Source organism: Scomber scombrus, chromosome 24 (genome assembly GCF_963691925.1).
Source record: "Scomber scombrus chromosome 24, fScoSco1.1, whole genome shotgun sequence".
Taxonomy (NCBI): domain Eukaryota; kingdom Metazoa; phylum Chordata; class Actinopteri; order Scombriformes; family Scombridae; genus Scomber; species Scomber scombrus.
Window position 1 is genome coordinate 14,591,155 of NC_084993.1, and position 17,242 is coordinate 14,608,396.

At 38.6% G+C, this 17,242-nt stretch overlaps 1 protein-coding gene across 1 annotated transcript; it reads left to right on the forward strand.

Moving 5' to 3' along the window:
* The first annotated feature begins 10,534 nt into the window (after positions 1-10,534).
* Positions 10,535-16,608, forward strand: cep70 (centrosomal protein 70). Its single transcript, XM_062414627.1, has 12 exons — positions 10,535-10,625; positions 11,669-11,849; positions 11,961-12,136; positions 12,680-12,739; positions 13,307-13,385; positions 13,469-13,536; positions 13,627-13,704; positions 14,576-14,642; positions 15,043-15,195; positions 15,361-15,513; positions 15,595-15,988; positions 16,571-16,608. Exons 1-11 carry the CDS (start codon positions 10,558-10,560, stop codon positions 15,811-15,813), a joined length of 1,302 nt encoding a protein of 433 aa, XP_062270611.1. The 5' UTR covers positions 10,535-10,557; the 3' UTR covers positions 15,814-15,988; positions 16,571-16,608.
* Positions 16,609-17,242: the final 634 nt, after the last annotated feature.

Genomic DNA, 17,242 nt, shown 5'->3' on the forward strand with positions numbered 1-17,242 from the left:
ATTATTAGGTCTATTAGCTTCTGCATGTTTTCAATAAGCTTTATACCAGGAAGTAGGCTGACTTACAGGTGAGCTAACAAAGACTATTTCAGTCACCAGTGAATGGAGTTCCACTAAAGCTGAAAATACTAATTCAATCAGTGAAAGGGATAATTCAATGTACTTCATTCAACTTGATGATTTAGTGTTAAAAATGCATTCTTATAACACTCCCACGCTCCCGAATCTAGTGGCCATTTGATGAACTGCAGCTTGACGTACACACTCAGCCATGGTGGTTGTTCCAGATTGATATTTCATTCTGTTGTGGTTGCTGGCTGTCAGATGTCTGAATCTATCTTCTTTATGCCCTTTAATCCTTGTTCACACACGACCAAACAAACTGAACCAAAAGGAGAAAAACACTCTAGAGGTTGAATATACCGTTAAAACCACGTTATCCTAATATGAGCCGTGTTGCACTAGATTAGGGTTGCAACCCTATATGCAATGAAACTCAACAAATGTTTCAGTCTGTGAATTTCTCCTGCAGTGATTGTCCATATGCAGTAACTACAGTAAACCCCAATCCTAGAATCCAGACACTGCTAGTGTTGTTGTAGGTGTAAAGACATTGTAACCACCAGTTTAAAAAAAAAGCTCACCAAAGATGATGTCAGCATCTGTCAAACCTTTCAAATCCTTTATTTTCTGTGTGTTTTTTTCCAGACATACACATGTTCTGTTCACATGGTAATCTGCCTCTACAAACCTAGTTTCTTAACCATTCTAATGTATGTTTGTGATGATGTGTGAATTGGTGTTTTATATGTGTCCTACTCTTTCAAACCAAACAAGAATCCCAAATCACCTCTCTCTTCCTCTACAGCACACACATCATCTGTATTTCATGACCTGATCTCACTTGTATTTAACATAATTTTTAAAAAATATCTTTATTGTAACAGCATTTTCTGTAAATTCTAACTCAAATATGTTTATAATTTTTCTAGATTCTTTATTTTGCCGTAACAGTCCTCCTGATTTAAATCTCCAGCCTCAAACTCACACAGGGCATATTTAACTTATTTACTTTTAATGTAAATTGACATGTTTTCTTTATATATTTTGAATATTCATCTTTCTGTTTCTAAGTTAATTTTATGAAAATATGTTTGAGCATGTGCAAGCTGGTTCCTGTCTCAGCATACCTGGCTCCAGGCTCGGGCCCTCAGGGTTTTTTGGGCTACTGGCCAGCTAAGTTTTCACAGGATGTGCACTTTTAAAAAAAGAAAAGAAAAAGGGAGCCGATTGCTTTTTTTTCTCCATTGACTTTGGAAAGCAAAAATGAATTGAATGAAAAGGAAAAGATTGTCCACTGTATGTCAGAGCTGTCTGCACATACGTTGGTGGCTGGGTTCATGCACTTTGTTATTGATTTGCCTACATTAATATAGCAAGTTGGTGGGGCCTAATGCATGAGCTCTACCTGTAAAGCATGAAAACATATAAATATATGTAGAAACTGAGTCAAGTCACTAAGCTAGAGATTAAATAAAATGCTATTACAGTCATTTTGTTTGCTTGTGTTTGCTTTTTAAAGGAATAGTTTTGGGGCATTTTTTTTAACCTTTTTATGGAGAGCTGATAACAGACAGGAAACAAAAGATTACAAGGTATCCCAAACCAGAACTGAACCATGGACGATGGATGATGAGTGACCAGCAAGCATGGCCGCATCTAACATACGGGGGGCCCTTAAGCAGGAAGAGGCCCTCAATGATGGAAGAAAAAAAAGGTTTTGCTTTTTTTCTTTCTTTTTTTTCTTGATGTTGATAATTATAGTCACTGTCAGAAACCTAGTATGTCCAAAACATATCATGGAGTTACAAGATTCCACCTTAAGGCAGCATTGTCCAATCAGAATAAAATAACAGTGGATTGGGCGACATGAGCTTCAGTGCCCAGGGGCCCCTGCAGCCTTGCCAACAAGTATGAAGTACTTTGATACTTGACCTTATAAATAATTATAAAATGCTTTATAATGTGATGATGTTGTGTGATGTTTACTGTTCTAAAGTATAACTTATAACTATAATTATACAGTGCTATAAGCAGATTAGAACATAATACATTATAGACATGGGTGTCATTTAACAGTGTTAATGCTGCTCCATTTGTCATCATTTATGACGGTGAGGTTGTGATGTCAAAATGGTCGTGAGTCAAATCTAGGAGATGTTGGCCTGCTTTTGTTGCTGTTGACATCATGGCAGGCTGCTGCTGTTTATCTGCTGCTATCTAAAGCTTTCCTGACACCATCTCCACATGGGCTGTTAGAGACCTATTACTTTGTGTCATATCAGTGACTGGCACCTGTGCAACATGAGAGAGCCAGATAATCTCACTGTGGATTACCTGTCCTCTGTGCATCACCGGGGGAACATCCACAACTCCAACAAAAAAGACAGACCTTTTTTCTATACTGACAGTTTATTTATTTTTTTCTTATGTTCCCAAAGAATCACCGGCTCCATTCTCTCTCCCCCCACTCGTCCACGAACAAGAAGAAAATTTCGAAGTTGATTTTCAGGCTGAGGGATTTCAGCTGATAGTCTTTGCGAAAAATGAGAGAAAAAAAGCTTCAAGGTGAAGTGGGATTAGTGAAAACAGCTCTTCATACTTCTCCACCTTCCCCAATTTATCTGCAAATTATGTTCCTGGGCTAAGTCTCTGACAGGGGCGACATGAAACAGACCTTGTTCTTGACAAAGTCTTCCCTTCAACCACTTTATTATAGTTGGAGAGTCATTTCCTAGTCATGAAATCCAGCAATTTTCTCCTTTTTTTTCAAGGCCACAACTCCTGTCTGTGCTCTGAGGTGATGCTTCAGCCTAAAAGAGCCAATAAAAAAGATATTTAAAAACCGAGAGGTGATTTTAATTTAGCAGCAACACATTATACGTTGAGTTTGGTCTACAACTCTTACATTTGATCAATTGTCTTGATTTGAGAACAAAATTGACGGTGCAGTGAGATGAATAATTCCTTTTCTTTGTAAACAGAACATTCCAGCTGAAGAAGCAGTTTTGGAGCTGAGCCTGAAACCCCCCCACCCCCCCCTCCTCCTCTCCCTCCATCAAACTCTCTGGCTCGGCGGCTGAAGTTGTCCATCCATTAGGACATCTTCTCATTTGTCACAGCTCGTTTCCCCGGCAATCAAACCCCATTAGACACTTAATGGGCCTTTGCATGAACTCAGTGTACGTACAGTACGGCAGCACTCAGCAGATGGTCAGCAAATCACAGTTTTTCTTTTTCTCTGAGATGTAAAATATGCTGTTAAAATACATCAACCAATGACAACTTAGATATATTCTACCCTTTATCGACACATGTCAACATCAATATTTCACACATGTATTTTTCTCTTTAACAGTGGTCAAAATCAGCAGCAGCATCCAAAAAATCCTGACTTTTAGTCCTCAGTATGATTCACTTGGAAATAAGACATGACACAATGGAGAATTCTACATTTCCAATGATGCAACTCAATGGCACTTTTCATTAGACCCTCCCCAACTAGAAAACGCCCATATCATTCGATCTCAAAAGCCACAGCCAAGCCTGACGTGACCTTGATGACATCACTATGGCATCATCAGGGACTGTCACAACTTAATGTGAAGTATTCTTAATTCAAGGTTCACTTACTAGCTTTTTCCAGACTTTCTGTTTTGAATGTATGTGGAGTTGGCTCATTTGTCATCGCGTGGCATAATAACAGGTTGTTGTATGTGACAGATGAATGTAACCACAGACTCTGTTCAATAACCCATGTGTCTGTTTCTGGTTTTCATTCAGTCTCTTGTCCAGTTCGATTGCAGTGTGTGTTTCCAGGTGTTGGGAAGTACTACGGCATAAGTGAAAAACGTCAAAACCAGTTTATCTCCTATGCCCTGAGACTGTAGTGGTTGTGAAACGTCACTACAGACAAATCTGTGGAGCAAACATACCCACTCAAATGTAAACTGAAGGCATAGAATGTAGTAATGAACTAAGAGCCCAATATAATCGATCCACTTTCATTTAGAATGCACATTATTTGACTTATAAATGTAGCCTTTATCCCATCCAGCATGTCCATGTGGGCCCCACATGGGTTAAATGCGGGCTACATGGGTACTGAGTGGGCATGGGCATAAACCGGGCAAACTGTGTGGGCCCCATATTGTTTCAGAAACATGGGCCCCACAAGTGAAGCCGATGTGGGCTGGCTAAATTGGCCCCATTTAAGGTTCATTCTGATCCCACTTAGACCCCATATGAGCAAACATATGGGGCATACATGAGTCTCACCCAGTTGGGACACCTGAAACCCAGTCAGAAACCACTTGAAGGCCCATATGGGCAAACACAGGTGGGGTCACCATGGAAACTGCAGACAAACCCACTTGGGACCCATATTTGCAGCCCAAATTTAACCCTTATGGGCCCACATGGACATGCTGGCTGGGATTTTACACAAAATGAGAAAAGAACGTAACTATACTAATGTACTCTCAAAAGCATTACTTAAACTATAAGTGTGATCTATGAAACATAACCTACACATCCACACTAAATATACAACTATATTCACATGCTGAGCTGTCCTTCCCATTACCTGCCCCCCTTTTTAAAATCAGATCAATCCAATAAATTACCGTGATTACAGAAGTGTGGACTACATGAACAGATAGTGAAGTCTGAGCTCAGTCGGTGACAATTAAAGCATAAAACCTGCTGTGGTGGCAATGAGAAATCTTTGGAATGTGATGTGGCACAGAGACGGTTAGCCTCATTAACACTGAGTGACGCCTCATTGCTGTTGGCCTTGGCTGAGCCGCAGCCAGTGATCTGTTTGCTTTGAGTCACTGCCCTGTAACCAATCCTTCACTTTCCCTCAGGAGGTGATTTTTTCAAAAAAATTGATCTTTTTTAATTCCTTCCAATGTGGTTCCAGCACAGTTGATATTTTACTCTCATATGCCACATGGAACAAAGTTTACTGTATGAATGACATTATCGTTATGGGCTAATATGTCTGCACTGACAGCGTCATGTTTTGCTGCCTGGGCTTGTAAACATGAAAAACAAACAGGTCTGTCTTTAGCTGATTTTGTGCCACAATTCTCCTGACGCTGAGCACCAGTTTCACCTGACTGCACACTCACTGCTGCTGCACTACCTGCATATCCACAACAACACAAGATAATGAGTCACGTGTCTAATGCTGTGCTTGAGGGATGAGCTCATTGTGTTCATTATTATTTTATATTGCTGACCAGTACATCATATGTTAAGGCTGAAAAACACTTAAAGCTCCCCTCCTGATCTGTATTTACACATATGAAAATACTCAGATTGGATGAGAATGATCATGTGTGTTTAATATGGTATTTCCACAAAACAAAAGTATAATTACCACTTTAAAATCCTTTAAATGGCATGTACTTTCTGCCTCATTAAAAATTCCAAAATCTATGAATATGCAAATATATTTCACTTCATACGCTTAACTGCTTGATACTTCACTGTAAAGTCAATTCTCAGTGTTTTGTGCACTGGAGGCTTCGTTTCCACATCACATTTGTGTAAGTTGAATATTGGACCAGGATTGGCTTCCAATCTAATTGTGATGTCACAAATCACGCTCCTAGACCTGCCTTTTAAAATCAGTTTTTTGAGTGAGCTCAGAGAAACTTTCCACTTTCATCAGATGAATGTAGAAACTCTGCACATTCATCATTCTGCCCAGTGAAGCTCAGACATTCAACTGAAGGAACAAGAAGAAAAACATCATTTTGAGTAGATGAGGACTTTAAAAATGCTGCCATAAAGCACTTCATAATAATAATAGAGCAGAGAGAACTGGTGCCCTGAAACCTCATATTTTCCAGCTGTAGGATGGATTGCTTTCACACTTGCTGTGACCTTTTCATGAAAAACACACTTTTCTCTCCAGATTTATTTTGGTAGCACCTAAGTGAAAAACTGACCAATGGCTGATGAGAATAATGGGGAATGTATCTTAGCTTCACTATAAATACATTTTAAATTCAAGGATGCAACACAGAAGATGTTATACCAATGTTAAGTCACATGTGAAATCAGCTTAGTCCATCTTTAATACATCATATATCAGATATGTCACCCACCATTTATGTTCCTAAAGTTACCGGAATTGAATTTTTCTTTTTTTCTGAATTTTTTTCTTTTAATACTATCTTTAAATTATGAACACACATTGTTTATATGTTCCAAAGTTCTAAATCAGTAATTATAATATTCATAAAATTACAATACAAATTGTTTCCACTGACTTGCCAGTGAAATGCATAATACTAAAATAATATTCATGCATATTGTGTGTGTGGATGCAGAGCAGATTCTATTCATATTCCCATTCTCAACTGGTAACAATTATATGTATCAATATGCAAACAAACATCATATAGAAATACATGACACAATAATCCATATATAACTTTTAATGAGTGGCCTATGCGTGTCTAATGTGTCACTAATAGTTCTATAATGAGTTTTACACTCGGTCAATGACTAATAATCCATTAAACAGGATCTAAACAATATTCTAAACACTGTTCTGAAATTGATGGTTATGAGTCGGAGCATCAGGAGACCAGCTACCATCAAGGTGATGTAATCAGCTGCCATAAATCATACAGCGCAGGTCAATGGGACCCTCGACTCTGTTCAAGGCCTACATTTCCATTTTAATTTTCTGCTCAGTGGAGTTGATGTATGCAGGGACACAGTGACTAGCCAAGGCTCTTCACTCCCTTCCATCCATTATTAAATGACGATGACCTTTCCTCAGTGGATCTATGAAAACTAGACTCTTTCACATGAGGAGACAGGTAAGTGTGTGTACTACACTGAGACAAGACATTTCCTGTGCAGTGTGGACAAATGTCAGGTTTCTATTCCATTTCAGATGCTGTAGCAGTGGCTGACATTGTGATGCTGGATGTAAATTTCCTGTGTTGAACTGGCTGTAGAATTTCAAGGAGAAAAGATCTCTAAATAAAGGTTATGTTGAATAAAGTTGTTAACTCTTATCTTCCAGGCAAGGACTGGTTTCAGTTTACTTCAGTTTGCTGTGAAAGTCAACTTACCTGAACTCTTTTATCAGTTATATTATGGTATTATTGTACTGTAGCTATGAGCAAAAAAAAAAAAAATCTTTTAATTGGCTGTTTGGTTGAAATGATGTTTCATGCTGAAATGTTTTTTCTTTAACATCCAGAGCTTGCATTGCTGTAGCCTCCTAATTATACTGAACTGTTATTCCATTTCATTTCAATATTCAGACAGATGTGTTGATGTTAGCTGATTTCTCCTCTGACAGTTATTTTGCCCTAATCAGTCCGTAGCAAGTGGTGTCATATTGAATAACCCTTAAGTCTTTTTCAGTTGACACAAAAGCTTTTATCTGAATGTTTAAAGAAATATTGCTGATTTCTGTCACTGTTTTGGCCACACTAGTAACCCGGCTCTAGGATTGGCTGGTAGTTGGTTGGTTGATCCACCACTTTGGTTCAGACTGAATGATCTCACCAAGTTATTGGACAGGTTGCTATGAACTTCAGTATATACATTCATGGTCCTCAGAAGATGAATCCTTCTGACTCTGGTGATCCTTTGACTTTTCCTCCCAAAAATTGGTTCAGACATTTATGTAGTAATTCTCTACTTTTAATAAAAGTACATATCATATCATATATCACATGTGATACCTTTTAAAATGCAATAATATTTTATTTATTGGAATATATGACCATTATAAGCTTGTAGTCCATAAATCATCCACACTTATAAAAATGAATAAACTGATCTAAGTTGTAGAAATCTAGCTTTATACCACACTGTCTGATCATAAACCAGCAGGTGCAGCAAGTTGAAGTTATTAAACTTCAGATATAGTGACCCCTAGTGGTGTTTAGGTAATATGTAAGGAACACAAAAGCTGGGTTTAACTGCACTTTCTTGGAGCTTCATATGTTTTCTGATGTATATTACATTCATTTATTAAAAATGATGTTCAGTTAACAAACATTAAAAATCAATTAACTTCATTTCTACACTCTGTGAATACCTGAAATGTATATGGTCGAAAAAGTAATGATTTATCCTTTTTTTTTAGTCAGATATGATATTAAAAAGAATAACAGGCAATATTTGCATTTGCATGACAATGTGAATGTTTGACCTTTCCACACAGTCTGCTTGTCTGCTCGTGGTAGAGACGGCTCCGCTTGTTGTTCAAGATACAGCAGTGACATCCATGTGTAATCTCAGTGACATTACAACAGTAGACAACCATGAAAGAGTGGAACAATATTAGAATATGTACAGTATCAAGGGAAACTGTGCTGGAGCTGATATGTGAGATTAATATGATACATGTCAAAGTGAAATGAACATAATTCATAAATGATATACACTTCATCTTCCATTCCAGGCTCCTCGTGTAATTTGAACATTAATGAGGAAAAATTAGTTTCATAAAATTGTTTGTATGCAGTGACTAAAAGTGCAGTAAGCGTTAATATAAACAGGAAAACAAGCACAAATGTGTGCTAATGAGTGCATCACCCAGCTCACAAAGTAATTAGCACGCTTTGTTTAACAGAATATGTGTGACAAAAGGCAGTTCCAGTCTCTTTGGTTTTAGATACGGGGGGTCTAATTGGTATGTGAGCCCTGAGCTGACTGTTGGGTGCCATCTGATATCATCTATGTATCCAGTCCTGCAATCACAGAGACAGCTGCTGGATTTACATTTTAATAAACAGCTGACTTTATAAACTCTGCTGTTGATTCAAATAAAATAAATGTCCTGCATGTACCAAGTAGCATGCTTAATTCATTCTTTTTAGTGGTTATTCATTTATAACTGAATTGGAACAGTTTGACATTGAGTGGTGTGATGTTCTGTATTTGTTACAGGAGACAATGTTACATTGTGAGGAAGTGCTGAAACACATCTGCCATCTTGTGGTAACTAATATTTAGTACAATAACAGTTAGACCAGGATCTGCTCCTGTAAGGAAACATTCATTGTCATTAAATTTACAAGTAAATATCTATATTATAATCAATATGCATTGTTCTCAGAGTAGTTCACGGAGATCCAATTATTGGTATATGGTCTTTTTTTTTTTTTTTTTTTAGACAACGCTGATAGGTCAAACAACAGCCTCATTTTATTGGTCGACGCCAGTGACGTGACCGCGCACTAGTTTGAATGACGGAAGGGGCGTACCGTGAGTAGATAGTAAACTAAACAGTGAAAGTGACTGCTGTGTGTTGAGCTATCGCAAAGTTTGGCAAGTAAGACCGACAACAATTAACACATTTAATAATTAATGTCGTGTGTTGCACTTCTATTCAAATGCAAAGTCCGCTAAACGTAAAAAAACACTATACTTAACCGTAACGCTAATGTGGTTAGCAACAGGAGCTAACCGAGCTCCCTATTCAACATTTGACAGTTTAATGTCATTTTAATCATATACGTACTCTGGTTTGTTGTTCACTTGTATGCCGAATTGACCAGAATAACTTATAGATTTGGAAAATAGTCTTGTTTTTAAGACTTTTTCTCGCATATTGTTAAAAACAGTCCAGTAGCTTTAAATGGAGAGTTTTATAAATGGAGTTCAGGGCATTAATGCAAATCTATGAACTAACGACATGCATATTGTTTTATTTCTTGCAGTCGGAGTGAAACGATGGAACAGGTAAGTTAGTGTAAATACTATAATAAAATATGATGTGCAGCACAGACGCTGGGGAGACAGAGAGAGAGAGAGACAGTGGATCATCTTTCATTCACTGCTGTGCTGCTGTAGTTGCAGCTCCTCTCTGCAGAAACCTGATCAGTAGTCAGTAGTTGACAGTCATCATTCAAGTCCTGCCATGATTAGATCTAGTTGAGGGACTTTCAGGACAGAACATGGATAGCAGGACAGCTCATTTTTCACAGTCAGAAAATAAGACCTATGTTTATCTGTGGACCTACAGGCAGTTTCAGGTAGAACTAAAACCTCAGAATAACATTTTAAGTGAAAACTTCTGCACTGTAATGTTTGTTTGACTACATTTTTCTAATATTTTTTTTTGGTGTGTGTGTGTGTGTGTTGTAGCAGGAGCAGGTAGAATGGGATGATGTGAATAAACTTCTGCAGCATTATGGATTTAAACCTTTGTATTTTGCTGATCCTGTTGAGAATAAGAATCTTTCAGGTAAGCATCAGTGGTAAATTTTACATTTATGACATGACATGAAAATAGTTTTTTTTTTTTTTAAATCTGTTTTTCTTGTAATTTGGACTTCCAATTCCAGGTGTAAATTGAAAAATATTCTACATGCTTACACGTTACTTTGAGGAACTTGCAGATGCTTTGTTTTTTGGAGTTGCCTCTGTTAGATCTTAGTCCGTGTGTCCGTAGATTTGGTTTTGCTGGACAAGAAGTCAGCTGGTGAGATCAGGACGACTCTGAGGATAATGCTCACAGACTCTGAGAGGAGACAAGCCCTGATCCAGGAGCTCATCAAGTCCAACAACCAACTCAAGTAAGTCAAACAAAGCACCAGCCAATAATTCCCTCATCACAGAAGATATAGGTGATATTAAGATTCAGCCATTTCTTATTCCAATCAGCTTCTTTATTGGACTTCTGGTTGTGGTTCCTCTTAGCTCCACACCCATTTGGTTCCTGCTAAGGATGTAAATCTTTAAAAAAGAAAGACTCGCAAATACAGAACCAGTCAAAAGTCTGGACAGATCTTCCCATTCCCTTTTGATTGGTTCTGTATAGTTTCACTTTAAAAAAAAAAAAAAGAAAAGTCTCAGTAATTTCCTGTAACAGCTGCTCACTCTAGTTTTAAACGTGACTCAAACAGGAGGAAACAGTTGGGAACTATTTTCAGTGGCGGATTAATCCACATTTATTGCCTTAGTGAGTATTTATTCCAGCAGGATGGTGTGTGTGGGATTGAGTCAAATTAAACTGCAGTGTGTGTTCATGATAATAGAGGAACATGTGACCCAGTGTAACAGATGACTCATTAATATGTTTTTAATAGTTTTTAGACAACATACCACAGAGGAATAAGATCTTTCAGGCTTTTGTTGCTTGGCACAATTTTTCTACAGCTCATTTTACACATGCCTGCAGTATGTGCAGTATTACTATGGCTGTTTTGCATCCCTATCTGTTCAATAATGTATATGCAGTGCTGAGCAGACCACCTGTCCTGCTGTCATCTAATCTCATCAGCATCAGATGAGTATCACAGGGATACATACACCTACACCTCCTGAACCATATAGCTCAGTGCAGGTATGAAGTGTAAATCATCACCTCTCTAATGACAGCTTATTAAAAGTAATACAGTAGTTATAAAGCTGTTGTTACGTTATATCAATGATTAGACTGTAGTCCTACTGTTAAGTACTCAATACCGAAAGTTTGCAGTTTACTTTGGTATGGGTTAGGGTTAGGGTTAGGGTTAGGATTATGGAGTGAAGGAATGCTAGAATGTTACAGCTCCACCCTGAGGAGGATGAAGCAGGAATGAACTTTTAAGAATGAATCTTTTCTGTGTGTGTTCAGAGAGGAGGTCCAGGAGCACATGAGTCAAGCGGCTCACCAGTCTCAGAGGGCCTCTGAGCTCGAGGGGCTGCTGGACCAAGTGAAGACCAGAGTCCAGGACCTGGAGGACCGCTACCTTGGCAAGGCGGTCCAGCAGCACAGCCAGACGCAACAGATCCAGCAGGAGAAACAGGATGCACAGGTAGCATCTTCTACTACAGTCTGACCACATTCATGGACACCTCAGTCTGAATGATTTCTCAAAGTTTTAATTTTGATATTTGCTTTTTTTTTTCTTCTTTCATCTTTCCAGAGAAGGAATCAGGCGTTAGAGCAGAAGCTGTCTAAGCAGAGGGAGGAAGCAGCTCAGCTTCAGAGGAAACTCTACTTCACCATCAAAGAAGAAGAGCGACGGTTGGCTCGACACAGTCAGACATACCAGCACATCTGTAAGAAAGTCAGCCAGCAGAACTCTGCAGCAGACCAGCAGTAAGAACATCACTCTGACATTTATTTTCTTACTAAATAAAATTAAATCTAACCTTAACATCCAGGTCATAATTACAATATATTTGACTTCATGTTTAAAGTTAATAATCCTTAACAATTACAATTAATGAAACCATGTTTTGGTTCTGTTTGTTGGGATATTCAGCAGTTGTCTTTCAGTTATTTACATTTGAATTGTCTTTCAATACAGTATATTTCTTTGTTAATGGTGGAGTCTGCTGGATTCAGACTGCCTAGTTACACCTCACTACCTTGTGAGTGTGTTTGGCTGCAGTGTAAACAGATACACCAGCTGCTCCTCTGTTACATTTGTGACAATGTAGCCGCTTGCAGTTACCACATGTGACCACAGGTGTTGCCAAATCAACCAGAACTGTTTTCAATACACTTTTAATAATACTGAAATCTCATCCATCCCATATGACATGAAAGCAGCATTAACCATTATAAAGCAATATATAAATATAAAAGGAGAGATAATTGTGATGCAGTTGAACATCAGCACTGTTCTCCTATCACCAGGGTGCTGGATGTGATCGACTTCTACGAGACTAAAATGACTCAGCTTCTAGACGAGCTCAGGTAAGATCTGCATGACTTCATGTTCAGTGTTGTTCCACTAATGAAACGTCTAATCAAGATTCTCATGAAGGATATGATAGAAGAAGAGGCTGACTGCATCGCTGCCTCAGCAGAACCTGGCAGTGTGTGATAAGAGCAGAAATCCTGCCTTTAAAATATGTTAGTGGTTAGTGGATAAAGAGCTTTTAAAAGTGGCTGCTTTTAATTTAAAGGTTAGATTCACTTTTTTTAAGTGTGTCTTAATAAAATACTGACACGTCCATATGTATGTGGCCACTGTAACAAATCCTTCTTTCCATACTGGCCCTGAAGATATTCCACTGATTGAGACTACACTTTAAAAGATGAAGGGCAATATCTAAAGACCTTATTCTGTGCAAAAATTCATTCACTTTTTAGTGTAATTAATACGAAATTCATTCTTTATGATTCCCTGGAATATGGTTCCTCCAAGTTTTCAAAGTTCAAAGACAGATTTTTAAAAACTGAACAAACCTTTGATTAAAGAAAAATACAGGATCAAAATCACTGAATGCTCACTCTGAGACTTCTGTGCCTTCACCACAGATCTGTCAAAGGAGAATCAGATCAAACTAGAAGTAAAACATCCAGCAATGTTACTCCAGCTTTCAAAACCATTCTAAAGGTGAGCTGCAAACTTATCTTCATTTTCAGAGTTGTGTTTCACTGTAGTAACCATGCAGCTAATACGTTTACATTTCATCCCAGGCCTATCAGGAACATCAGAAGGAAAGCAAAGCTCAAATAGAAGAGCTAAAGCAGGAGCTGGACACAAGGTTTGTGTAAATGTATTCATTTAGTCAGCATCAGTGGATGAGCCTGTGCTGTCACATCAGTAATCATAGTGATGGTGTTCTTCTTTAAAGGCCAACACTTAAAGAAGTGAAGCTCTACAAACACAAACTCCGTCGTTTGGAGGGATTAAACAAACACAATAATGCAAGGTAAGAACACTTGGAACACACTAAAATACAGTTTGTGTTTGTGTCTTTTAAGTCCTTTTATCCTTCACTCCCCAGTGAATTCAGTCTTTATGCTGATGTTTGAGCTCATAGAACTTTCTTCTAGCGCCCTGCTTCACAGCATATCTAAAAATGCAACAGAGGAGTGTGTGTGTGTGTGTGTGTGTGTGGGGTGGGGGGGGGGGGGGGGGGCAATGACTGTAGGAGGCGTGTAATGCAGAGCTGGAAGTTAGTGCTCAGCTAACTATCATGATCAGCTTCTGTCAGAGTCTGTGTGCTGGAAAGACACAGTCTGCTGGAGCTTTGACAGGCAATAGAAACACATTCATGGATCTTTGAGACAGTTTCAAATCTAAAGCAGACACATAGAAGCTCATTTTGTGCAGAGGAAGCAGTTTTTACATAGAATGTCATATAACAACAAGAACCTGTGTGAATATGCGTGCAGTACAGATAATGTGCAGTTCCCCTTTAATATTTATTTTGTTCCCCTTTGTCATGCTGTAGAAATGTAAAAAAACAAACCCTCAATGATTCATAGTTTTTGAAAAGTTAAAACCATTTCAGCACCAGGCATAATGAGTATTTACACATATACACATTAAATGAATAAAAGAAAAAAACAAAACAGATTCATAACCCTTTAATGTCAGTTTATTATCAGTACATTACATTATCAGCCAGTAACAGATCTGAACATACCACTATAATGTTTCATGTTTGGACTTGATACTGTATTCTAAAGTATTACCAAACACATCATACACAGCTGTCAATCATAGTGTCATGCTGGGTAAGTGATATTTGTACTGACCTTGTTAAAAGTACATCAATATATCAATCATCTTTACAGATTGCCGGAAGATGGAAACATCAGTGACCAAGCCAAAGAGGCCATCATGTGTTCACACTATCATCATGTAAGCATAATGTTTGACTCTGTAACATCCAGTAGATCCTGTCAGCTGGAAATGACTTCATGTTGATCCTAGATCATAAGAGCTTGATAATATGCTCTCTTTTATTATGCCTTGTCAGTAATGTAATATGTTTTTCAAACAGACTGCTTGAGAAAAAAAGGTCTTAAAATTCCCCTCCAGATGTATTTTAAGATGTGAATATATGCATCATCAATCATTTTTGACCAATATGTCATTTTCCTTAAAAAAAAGAAGAAGTTTATTTACATTGTTAAAATCCTTCAATCTACCATTTTCCCCTATTGAAAAATGCAGAATCTCTTATAGTTGCATACTGGACCATGATTGGCCCCAAACTAGTTGTGATAGCTCTTGTCCTTTGTCCTCACCTCTATTCCAGCTGTTGAATGAGATCAACTCCATTCTGACCAATCCCAACGCTCCGCTACGACTTCACAGACAGAAACCCTCATCTGTTACTCTGGACTCAGCTGAGTTCCAGACTCTCCTCCCTACACTGGAATCCTGGTCCCAGCAGCTCCACCTACTGAAGGTAAACACCACCTGTCTGCAGGCTTCTGTCTCACTAACCACTGGAAAGAAAAACATAGTATCTCACTCATCTTTTTCAGTCCAGTCTTAATCATTTATCCTGAGTCACATCTGAGTATGTTATGACACATAATGACTGGAGTTGTTATGTGTGTATGTTTTTTAGGACCTGCAGCACACTTTAAACAAACTGGGTGTCAGACTGATGCCGTGGCAACAGTGGGATGGTGGACGTGACTCTGTAGAAGCTGTGAAGGTGGAGGACATGATGTTACTAGTGGACACCATGCTGGAAAACACCTCCACTGATGATGAGAAGGTTGGTGTAGGAGAAGTTTCAGCTCATTTTTATGAGTGTGTTGACAAAAGCAGATATAGTAACATATCATGTGTATTCCAGGTGCTCAGAAGCCCCACCCGCTTCACCCTGAGCTCCATGGTGTCCCACTTCCAGAAGCTGTTTGATGTGACCTCCCTCAGCGGGGTCTACCCACGTATGAACGAGGTCTACACCAGGCTGGGAGTGATGACCAACACCATGAGGAACCTCAGAGACGTTCTAGATCTCGGTACCCTGCAGACACAATCCAAAATTCGCCTGTTTATTCAGTTTCTGTAGAATTAGGCAGGAATGAAATAATAGAATGGACCAATAGCGATGTTCATGTGTGTGCTGGTCTGTCAGACAGCAGGGCTCCTCCTGGTGAAGTGGTGAACACGGTGGCCAGACTGGTGTCCTCCTCTGAAGACTCAACTGGGATCCAGAATCTGCTGGGAGACGCGGACATTGACAGGTTCTTACATACAATATGTTTGATACACAATAAATGAGCCATTTGGTTGCACTAAAACTCCAATTAGCTTCTTTAATGTAGTAATGTATCATTTTGGAACTATTTGTCAGATAAAACAAGACATTAAAAGTTGTCGGATTGGAGAAATCAAGACTTTTATTACAATTTTATGATATTTTAAACACTACAGTAAATACATGAACCAATATTAATGGAGAAAATAATCATCACATAAATCAAAAGTGAAAATAATAATTAGTTGCAGCTCTAGCCAAAAATAGATGAGAAAATAAATATCTAGATTCTGTCTCCTGCCATTTTTTCACTTGCAGCTGGAAAAACATTTATGCTACTCTAAACCATGCATTCTGTTATAAATACTAGTTTATGTGTGGGGAAATGCCAGTATGAGTATTTTTTGTGCGTACACATCCTTTATACATGTGACTCCTGGTTTGGACACTGATTTCTACTCAAGATCTAAAGACTAACTTTAATATCTCTTCAAAATATTCTTACTTCAAAAGTGCAAAATAATCCAAATTTGACGTTTGTTTTTCATCCTTTTCTTTTGTGTTTCAGTATCATTGTCAAAGTGAAGCAGCATGAGGAGTTCTTTCCCGCCTTTTACTCTCTCATTCAGGACATTTTACACACTTTAGGTAAATATCACACGACAAACACCATGATTACACTGTGAGAGTTGAACCCTCTACCCTGTGTTTTACCTTATAGGCTAACTAGAATGGATTCAGTCTCTCTGCCACTCAGAGGTGTCACACGTTACTCTCTCCATGCATTAACACAGCACTGATGTCACTGAGGTCAGAGCAGCTGGCCTGTTAGCTCCTTAGCATGTGTCTTTTAAAGGATTTGGATTATAGTGGCTTCCTTCCATGTGTTGGAACACAGCCAGAATCCAGGAGGCACTGAACCAGCTTGGTGAAGACCCCATTTAACTGAGCGGAGCAGTGTGTGAGCACCCTGCCTCTGAGCCTGGCAGAGACACAGGCTTTATGTGGATTGACTCTGATCAGTATGGAGGTCACCAACTGTTCATCTACAGGGAGAGCGTGTTGGTGTGGTCCAGTGCTGCAGCTATTAAACCAGCTGAAGAAGCTGTTAAGCTGCTCTGCAAAGAAAGTGAGGTCAAGCAGTCAATCTCTGCAGGTTTGGGGGCTGTACCCATCATGATGTTTAACCCCTGCCATGCCACCTTTGTATTTCCAGATATTAAGCTTAAAAAGACACAAG